The 10933-nt window shown below is 39.9% G+C and overlaps 1 protein-coding gene across 1 annotated transcript; it reads left to right on the plus strand.

Annotated features, from left to right (window-relative positions):
* Positions 1–1142: 1142 nt before the first annotated feature.
* On the plus strand, positions 1143–4768 carry LOC120336533 (alanine--tRNA ligase, cytoplasmic-like). The gene has a single exon (XM_039404228.2). It carries the CDS (start codon positions 1532–1534, stop codon positions 4433–4435), a length of 2904 nt encoding a protein of 967 aa, XP_039260162.2. The 5' UTR covers positions 1143–1531; the 3' UTR covers positions 4436–4768.
* The last annotated feature ends 6165 nt before the right edge of the window (positions 4769–10933 follow it).

Raw genomic sequence — 10933 nt, forward strand, 5'->3', positions numbered from 1 at the left:
CACAAAGCATTTTCGAATGCGTAAAGAAAGGGAAATCCTCAGCAAATGTGGCGGGACGAAAGTAGCCACTAAAGCACTTCTTCTATGGTCAAAGAGCCACATTTATAATGATAGTAGCGAGGACATAGCACAGCAAGCTGGATATTACACCATCAGCACATAATGCCACCCCAAACGGTCCTTCCAATTTTGTATGACGCAACTAAAGTGTTTTTGGGTGTGGCGAGGGCGTTGAAGGGAGTGTTCTTGCCAAATTTAAAAATTGTCTGCTTTTTTGTGTCGCAATTCTAAAATTAATGTCAAAGTATTAGTAATCAATTTACTTTAATACCAGTACTATTTAAGCTTATCACTGCAGTAAAAAATACGCATATTGTTTTGTCTCTGGGTAACTCCCCGGCCTTTTCAGATTATGAAGACCGCCACATGGCGTATAATGCCATTCTGTCATTGGTTGCGTCGAATGTAGAAAAACGCCGACCTGTGCCAAATCGCCTTGTTTTGCGTTTAGAGTTTGTAACTTCAAATTTATGGAGATTACAATATTTCATTAACATAATAATAGTGTGATTTTCATAAATTTAGATAAAGGTTTTCGAGTTTAAGCTTTACTGAGGTCCCCAGTCAGTCAGTTAACTTTTGGCAAGCACGTCTGAAGTTTCTCACACTTCAGCACTTGTAGTCAGTCCCACAGTTGACTGACTAGCTTAGCTGTTTTGGATGTGTGATAGGAGTGACCGTGCCATGTACAATGAATATAATATTATGATAACATAATTAGACTAATTAATACATATTAATAATAATAAATATAGACTATTACTGTATTATGACATTGATATATATGTCGAAAAAGGCAACAAATGGATTTAATCTCCAAATGAAATATCTGTGAGTGTATGAATTTGTGACTGAGCTATGTTTCACATTACTGCATTAACATTAAAAGAAATCTTCGTTCGTGTAACGTTATATATATTTTTTTGTGTAATTATAGTGTACATGTGTTTTGTGTACATAACCGTATTTATTTATCATTGTGACTTCTCTTATTTATTTTTTACATAAGTTTTAAATCCTCAATGCGGAACCTTGAAAAAACAATATCATTGTTATAAAAATTATTGCGTCCTTTGTGTGTCAATAGGTGTGCAACCCAACAGGGTTATTAAAGGTGATATGAAAGAAAACTTCTGGGTCTGTTTTTTTAAGTAACAATTTTTTTTTATTTATAGGCTTATACCGCCTGTAACAGAATGTTCGAATATAGAGACTATTTGTAATTGGTGTTTAAAAAACAATAAAGTGCCTTTCCATGTTTTTTCAAATATTATTTTATCTTTGTGGTTGTACTGCGGTATATCACTATGTGCGCGTGTGTGAATAAATTTTATTGCTATTAGGTGAGTCGAAATTTTGACACATCTTTTGGCAACACCTTCGAATTTTTATTTTATATCACTGGTTGTTTCGGATTTGTTGTTTCAGACAGAGTATTCATATTTGCTATACCTCTTTACTAAGCAATATAATGGATTCCAGTCTCACCTCGCAAAAGATTCGTCAAATGTTTATTGATTTCTTCAAAAAGAAATACGAACATTGGTATGTACATTCATCTGCAACAATTCCACTTGATGATCCAACATTGCTTTTCACAAATGCAGGAATGAATCAGTACAAATCAATATTTCTTGGAACTATCGATCCATCCAGTCCATTAGCGAAGTGCAATCGTGCAGTGAACTCTCAAAAATGCATCCGTGCCGGTGGAAAACACAACGATTTGGATGATGTTGGCAAAGATACATATCATCATACTTTTTTCGAAATGCTCGGAAGTTGGTCATTTGGTGACTATTTCAAGAAGGGAGCTATTGAAATGGCATGGGAGTTGCTTACCGAAGTCTTCAAAATTCCTAAAGATCGGCTATATGTGACATACTTCGAAGGCCATGAAGGCAGTGGCCTTGCTGCTGATGATGAAGCTCGAGATCTTTGGTTGTCAATGGGTGTGCAACCCAACAGGATTATAAAAGGTGATATGAAAGACAACTTCTGGGAAATGGGAGATACTGGACCTTGTGGACCCTGTTCCGAGATTCACTATGACAGAATTGGTGGACGTGATGCTGCTCATTTGGTAAACATGGATGATCCTGACGTTCTTGAAATCTGGAATCTGGTTTTTATACAGTTCAATAGAGAATCCGGAGGTGGGTTGAAACCTTTAGCTAAAAAACATATTGACACTGGTATGGGATTAGAAAGAATTGTATCAGTTATTCAAGATAAACGATCCAATTACGATACAGACATGTTCATGCCAATATTCGAATACATTGAAAAAACAATCGGTGTTAGACCCTATGCTGGTAAATTAGGAGAAGAAGATGAGGGAGGTATTGATATGGCATACAGAGTACTGGCAGATCATGCCAGGACACTAACTGTTGCATTGGCAGATGGCGGTCGTCCTGATAATACTGGCAGAGGATATGTGTTGAGACGAATTCTTAGACGTGCAGTACGATTCGCAAGTGAAAAACTCAATGCTAAACCTGGATTCTTTGGATCAATCGTTAATGTGGTTGTACAAATATTAGGCGATGCTTTTCCCGAAATTGCCAAAGATCCTCAGTCTATTATAGACATTATCAATGAAGAAGAAGAACAATTCCTCAAAACTTTGACACGTGGTCATCGAATTTTAACAAGGAAAGTTAATAACCTGCCAGATGGTGGAAAAGTTTTACCAGGTGATGTAGCATGGCTTCTATATGACACTTATGGATTTCCTGTTGATCTCACTCAACTTATGGTGGAGGAAAATGGTATGTCTGTAAATATGGATGAATTTGAAAATGCCAAGCAAGAAGCCAAATTGAGATCTCAAAGTGAAGGCTCTCTTATTGACGACACAGTAAAATTTGATGTTCATGCAATTACTGAGCTACAAAAGTCTGGTCTCCCACCAACAGACAACAGTCCTAAGTATTCGTACACTGCAGATGAAAACGGAAATTATAAATTTGACTTGATCACAGGCGTTGTGAAGCAAATAAGATGTGAAGGAAAATTTGTGGATTCTGTTTCTTCCGGTCAATTTTGTGGATTGCTTCTTGACAAAACTAACTTCTATCCTGAACAAGGTGGCCAGATTTATGACCAAGGTTACATCAATAAAGCAAATGACGATCAAACAGAATTTTCCGTTAAAAATTGCCAGGTGCATGGTGGTTATGTTCTTCATACTGGAACGGTTGCTGGTACATTGAGCGTGGGTGATGAAGTGTGCTTATATATTGATGAAAAAAGACGTAGATCTGTGATGAGTAACCACACTTCAACACATATGCTCAACTTTGGACTCAGAAAAGTTTTAGGAGAAGCTGATCAGCGTGGCTCCCTTGTCGCTCCTGACCGATTGCGATTTGATTTTACCGCCAAAAAAGCCATGAATGCTAAAGAAATAAAAGAAACCGAAAGAATTGTCAATGAAATGATCGGTAATAAGGAAACTGTGTATGCAAAAGTTTGCGAACTCGCTAATGCTAAAGCAATTCAAGGTCTGCGTGCAATTTTCGATGAAACCTACCCTGACCCTGTTAGGGTTCTTTCTGTTGGAAAACCAGTTGATGACATGATCAAAGATCCAACTTCACCAGCTGGAAAGGTTACTTCAGTGGAATTCTGTGGTGGCACCCACTTACTGAATAGCGGTCATGCTGGAAAGTTTATTATTGTATCTGAAGAAGCCATCGCCAAAGGAATTCGTCGTATTGTTGGTGTTACTGGAGCTGAGGCAGCACGTGCTGATAGAAAAGCTGATCTTCATGAAGGAGCATTGAAACAAATAGAGGGCAGCCTTGATCAATGTAAAAGTGGAAATATTTCTTCTAGAGCTCTTGTCAAGAAAATAACGGAATTTACAGAAGAACTTGGAAGCTCTGTTATGTCACAATGGAAGAAAGATGAATTCAGAGAGCGTGCAAAAACTGTGAAAAAGAAATTAGACGATGCTGATCGTGCAGCAAGACAAGAAGCTGTGAAGAAAATGCTGGAAACAACAAAAGAGAAAATATTTGCTGATCAAAATTGTCCTCTTGTTGTAATGGAACTGAATGTTGCATCTGATACAAAAGCACTTAATGAAGCCATGAAATTGTATAAAAGCCATTCCCCAAAAACTGCTGTTATGTTATTGAGTGTAGATAAAGAAGCAGAAAAAATTGTCTGCCTGAGTCAAGTTTCAAAAGAAACTGCTTCTACTGGATTAAAAGCAAATGAATGGGTTCAAGAAATATCAAAGGTAATTGATGGAAAAGGTGGTGGCAAAGACCTCAATGCACAAGCTGTCGGGAAGAAATGGCTTGAATTAGACAAAGCTATTGAAATAGCAACCAGTTTTGCCAAAATGAAACTAGAAAATTGATGCTTAGCAATTATAGAATATTAGATATTTGAAGACGGTCAAGATAACCAATCATTCCTTGTTTCCGGTGTAATACTTCAATCAGACTAAGAACTTTGTTGCATGCAGTTGGAGACACTAGGCCTGGAGATGGTGCGAACATATTTTATTATGGCATGTCAATATCTCATTTTGAGACCTTTTCATCTTTTATGACGACCTAAGTATAGTACTAGTTGTTCCAGAGTTTTGCCAATATTGCATGTTCCTTTCAACCTACATCATGACATTGTTTACCTGAAGTTGTTTGTGCCATATTTTTTCGAGAATATATTGGTGGATGTTGGCAAGTTATCTTCTTGGTATATATTCTTATGATTCAATATCAGGACAAATTATTTATGTTTAACAACTCTTTTCCATCATATTTTCCCTGGGGGCATCGGTTCCAACTTAATCGAAGTTCATAGAGGAAATTGTTAACCACTGTGATTACTTAGCCGTGTCCAAGAGTTCCACTTCTCGCACGATTTTCTGATGTTTTGGCTCTAAGCAAGGTACAATAGGAAAGAATTCACATATTTATTCCTTACAATCTATCACGTTTTATCAAATCCGTCTGTGTTTCCCTAAAGAACCGTTGTAATTCTAATCTCGGAGATTTTTAACATTCCCTAAATGTGCATCACTAATCCGAGTTCTCAGATTGTTCTTTGTAATGTTCATTTTCGAAAAATAATTCGCACGCATAATATACATATTATGTACTTCCAAACATCGATGTGCCTTTTTCCGCATGGTTTGTCAAATTTGCACAAAGATTTCCTTCGAGCTGATAATTTTTATAAAAATCAAGCAGTGATACATCTCTCGAACAGGATATGGATTTCCTCATTGCATTGCAGCTCAGGAAGCTCTAGTTCAGTGGTTCTCAACCGGTGGTCCGCGAAGCATTTCCAGGGGGTCCGCGATTAAATTTAGATTTTAGGAAATTATTTGCAGTTTAATATCGTTTTTACTTGTAATACGCTCGAACATTTGGTGCCTATGACAATAGCCTACATAAACTATTTTGATTCATCTCCCGTAGACCTATTGTGACAAATACGAGTTATGACATCACAATGATAAATACGAGAACGCAGCTACAGTGATTTCTAGGGTATGTGGTCACTGGTCACGTTCTCATTTGAAGCGAACAGCCAACAAAGGAGATTGTGTTGCTTTCTAAAACTTAACCAGCATGGCTAAATCAAGTAATTGAATCTAGAAATGGGGTTTACCTCAGTGTCAGAGGGTGGCAAGGAAAAACCGCAATGCGTTTTATGTTATGCTGTCCTCGGCAACTTTCTCACAAATCACTTTCTCAGTTTTGGTGCGCCATTTTGCCGTCGGACCCAAAAGTATCGATGGGAGCATTACGTGTTATTGTTCCATTTGCCTCCACTTACCTTTGTAGAAGTGGATTTTCTGCTCTTGTCCATATCAAATCCAAGGCTCGTAACCAACTAAACGTCGAAGACGATATGCGTCTATCGTTATCAAAAACACGACTACGTATTTCAAGACTAGCTTCTGATATGCAACAGCAGAAATCCCGTTAAGTGTATTCGATTTGACAAAATAAATGAAAATGCCCACTAGTTTGGTGTTATTTTTGACTTGGTTAAATCTGTATGGAACATTAGGTTGCTGTTTAAGCTATAAACTAAATTTCGAATAAAAAACCTTCGAGGCGTCCGCGACCGCTTTGAGAGCACCAGAAGGGTCCGCAAAGACAAAAAGGTTGAGAACCACTGCTCTAGTTTATTCGAATATCTTCTGCGCCATTGAGCCCTCTGCACTCAGCATCAATTTTCCGCGTGTTGCCATTTGTCTACTTATAATTAAATTGTAGGTTCGGTAAACGAATAGCTGTTCAGTAAATTGTTAAGTTATTATTTAAAATACACATGTCTTACAACAAATTCTGTCATGTAAAAAATATAATCAACTCCTCAAGCGTGGATTATAAAAATATCTACAGTATTCATTGTCAAACCGATATTTTGTCGCTATAATTCAGTGAAGCGTCACGGGCCGGATTATTTTACTCCGCGGCCCGGATTTGACCCGCGAGCCCATAGGCCGGCCCTTGCTCTACGGGATGCGCAGCACGCAGGGTAATCAAGGAGGCGGTGGCGAGCATATACGTAACGCTTAGCAAGATGCGCCGTACTGTAAGCAGTTGATAACTTTCATGATCCAAGTATCAATTTCGACACTTTTTGTCATGTAAGGACCGTTGATAAAAGTCGAGATACATATATTTATCGATACTAATATTTACCATATCGAGTCTTGTCTTAAATTTAGCAATTCATTGGACGTTTTCAAAGCATTAATATATATATATATATATATTGAAAATTCAGATTGATTTCACCATAATATTTATTCCCAAATCTGAGCGCATATTGTTATAAGAAGGTTAGGGGGAGGAGGATTTACATATTTATCCCCGTTGTTGGGGGGCGATAAGGCGGCTTGATTATATGGCAAACCACGGTCTCGTTTCCAGTACATAACGGGTATGGGATTAGTTGGCCAGTTGTTAGTTTCAAATGCATGGACATAATGGTGGAGGAATCCGTAACAGACCAGCAGTTACGTGAAGCACTGATCGCACATATTTATCCCTACGGGGGATTCAAGCCTGCGAACCAACGCAGAGTATTCAGAGATGCAATTGGCGAGCGCCACACAGCCGAGCTTGAGGTAACGTGCATGGACACGGATTTCGACGTAAATGCCTTTAGTGGGTGGTTAACATTTTCACTTTACCACTTGCACCAGTCTACTTTGCTTTCACGTGTTTTTTCTCGCCTCCTTTCTCTCCTAGCTTTTCTTCGACTAAATCTCGGCTCTATCTCATTTACCTCTACTGCCTTGGACTCTGACCACCTTTGCACCTCGCCACACGCTTAATATTCGTTCGCCAGAATTGGATTAGGATATAATTGCACTTAATAACTAACTTTTGGATGTACTATTTAGGCATAAAACATTGAAACAATTTTTCAGATAGGCCTACCGATTGTAATTTTGTTCCATAAAATTGGACTTCGCCGAACTCCAAACAGGCTCCAGAGTTTAGTTATGGGGAACATACTATGATGTCACAGATCCATATACCCCGATGATACCAGTGCACCAAGTCTGTTATAATTATTGGACACGTAGTGGACATAACGAGCGTTTCAAAATTTTGTTGTTATTGTTATTTGGGTGCTCCCGAAGTATGCGAACCAAGATGGCGGACATCGGAACGTAACAGGTTAGGGTTAGGCGATAATTTTTTTTCCAATTTTCCTTATTTTAGTCCTATTATCAGTTCGAAGAATAGCCAAGAGCCTCCCGTAGTATTTATACCTAAAATTATGACCTAACCCTAACCTAGTACACATATTACATTCCGATGTCCGCCATCTTGGTTCGCATACTTCGGGAGCCCCGTTATTTGTCTCCATCATTTTTAAAAAAATCGTTTTTCTCTTCGAATACTGGACCAATTGCTTTGAAATTTTCAGTAGTTGAAGATAAAATTTTTCCCCAGAAGGCTATTGCTTTTATTCATTTTAAATATTTCTGTTAGCTCTGTGAGATTTGTTTTTGTTTGCTATGACGTCATTAAACGTTCTGCGGACATCGGACGCCATTTTGTGTCCTACTGTACTGCTTCGCTTGGTGTGAATATATTTGTAGACTGTGATCTGACAGTACGGTAAACCGTACTGTACTGCGAACAGACGTGTCCATATATTTGTGCGTAGCTCTCTTGTTGCTGCTCTGGTTTTATGTGCGGGATAACCACGAGAACTGAAAAAGCCAGTTCAGCTAAAAGCCATTGCGCAACAATTTTAAACATTCATTTAATGGCGTGAATGCGGTTACCACTGTACCTCTGGTTACCATGCGTGCAGTGCTGGATTAACCATTAAGCAAAGTGGGCACGTGCTTAGGGCACTAAGAAAAATGGGGCACCATATAAATATCTATAGACGATCTGCAAAAGAATCTCAAGGAATGCATTTATGACAGAATGGTACACCGCACGCGCAATTTACTGCGTTTCGTCTCTCGGGACTCTCAAGACAAAATTTACAAAAGAGTTTTATTTTAAGTGTATACGTTTTATCAGTCATGTAACATCAATGATTTTAGAATATTTATTTTTCGCTATTCAGATTATATGGATACTTAACAAGGTTTTTTGAGGAATTTTCAACACTAACGACTAAAAATTAGACAGGCCTCAGATCTGAATTGTATGATTCGCATAGGCTAAATCTCAAATAGATGATGATAATTTACTCCGGGTACAATTACATAATCAAATTAAATGGAACATAAAAAATACCATTTTTGTGGCGATTTCATAAAAAAAATCCGCCTACATGGCCGAGCTTATTGGCAGCGGTGGAATTTTTTAAATGCGTGTGTACAGTTATTTACATATTCAGAACTCATTCGATTTCATGTATATATGACCTTATTGCCGATCAGTCGATCGCGAGCTATTTTGAAGATTTTAGTCGAAAGCAGGTTGGCCACCCCTGTTATATATCATAAGCACTTCGCAATGAATGCATTTCGTGCAGAGCAAATATTATTCCCACTTAATATTAGTATATTAAAGTTAGTACATTTATCACCAACTATACAGCACAAAAATACCACGATTTAAAACGGAATATTCACACACCTGCTTCGAATCAACGCAGTGTGTTAATGTAATTTTTTCGGGGTAATTAGCCTCGTCGCGGGCTGCCAAGCGTGACGTCGTTAATTAAGTAAGATTTTTATCCACTCAATCCTCGTCAGTAGCGGTGGCGCAAGGGAAGCGTAGGGACATGGTTAAACACCAGGCCAGGCATGAGGGTGTGGGTTCGAATCCCACATGGTAGGCTGAGAGGTCGAGGGAGGTAAAGGAGCGAGAGCCGCAGCCAAGAAGAGAAAAATCGGAGTGAAAGTAGGCTGAGACTTCGAGGGAGGATAAGGAGCGAAAGCAGCAGCCAAGTAGAGAAAAGGCGGAAAGAAAATAATAAAGGTATAATCTGCCAGTAGCAGGCAACTAGACCACTCTCGCACCGTCAAGCAAATAAATAATGTATGCCAGCAGGTCCGTCGACAAGAGCCACATAAGAGGTTGAGAGTTGCCAGCAGGAGTTCAGCGGCAGTCGTGCTTCCCATCAGCCCAAGTAGGTCCCAGCGAGTGAAAAGGCAGACAGCATCAGTCCAAAGGCAGACAGAGGAAGAAGCAGCCGAGAAAAGTTTGAAGATTGAAAGGTCAGGCAGAGAGGAAGAAGGAGCCCATGAGGAGCAAAGCCGCAGGCGAGGAGATCAGAGTCAGGTCAGTCCAAGAAACGTTGAAGATCGAGAGGGGAGGGAATAAGGAGTCCAGCCAGCAATACCCACACATAATAGAGTAAAAACGTTGAAGATGGAGAGTCCAGCCAGCTCCAGCCGCCAGCAAATACCACACATAATAGAGTAAAGAGGGCAGGCAGGAAGAAAGGGCAGTCCAACCAAGTAGGTCACAGCCGAGTGAAAAGGCAGACAGCATCTCAGTCCAAGTGAAAAAGGCAGACAGAGGAAGAAGCAGCCGAGAAAAGCTCCAGCCGCCAGCAAAAATACCAAAGGGGCAGTCCAAGTAGGTCACAGCCGAGTGAAAAGGCAGACAGAGAAGAAGAAGCAGTTGAGAAAAGATCCAGCCGCCAGCAAACCACACATAATAGAGTAAAGAGGGGCAGGCAGGAAGAAAAAAGGCAGACAGCATCAGTCTGAGTGAAAAGGCAGACAGAGGGAAGAAGCAGTTGAGAAGAGCTCCAGCCGCCAGCAAATACCACACATAATAGAGTAAAGAGGGCAGGCAGGAAGAAAGGGTCAAGTCAAGTCCAAGGTTCACAGCCGAGTGAAAAGGCAGAAAGCATCAGTCCAACAGACAAGAGGGAAGAAGCAGCCGAGAAAAGTTGAGAAGAGCTCCAGCCGCCAGCAAATACCACACATAATAGAAGAGTAAAGAGGGCAGGCAAGGAAGAAAGGGCAGTCCAAGTAGGTCACAGCCGAGTGAAAAGGCAGACAGCATCAGTCCAAGTAGTCCCAAAGGGAGCCAGCCAGCCAAGCCGCAAAGGGGCTTAATAGAAAGGGGCATAATAGAAGAGTAAAGAGGGCAGGCAAGGAAGAAAGGGCAGTCCAAGTAGGTCACAGCCGAGTGAAAAGGCAGACAGCATCAGTCCAAGTAGTCCCAAAAGCATCAGTCCAAGTAGTCCCAAAGGGAGCCAGCCAGCCAAGCCGCAAAGGGGCTGCGACTGAAAAAGAATCGCTGCAAGTAAAATGCTGGAAAAGTAGTGGGGTGAAGAAAATAAATGAAAACGTTATTAAAGGATATATGAAAGGAAATCAGCGAGACCCCATTGAAGGGAATTAAATATGGAGAATTTGAGAAGCAGACGACACCAGTGAAAAAAGAGAAAATGG

Source organism: Styela clava, chromosome 2 (genome assembly GCF_964204865.1).
Source record: "Styela clava chromosome 2, kaStyClav1.hap1.2, whole genome shotgun sequence".
In the NCBI taxonomy this organism is placed as follows: Eukaryota; Metazoa; Chordata; class Ascidiacea; order Stolidobranchia; family Styelidae; genus Styela; species Styela clava.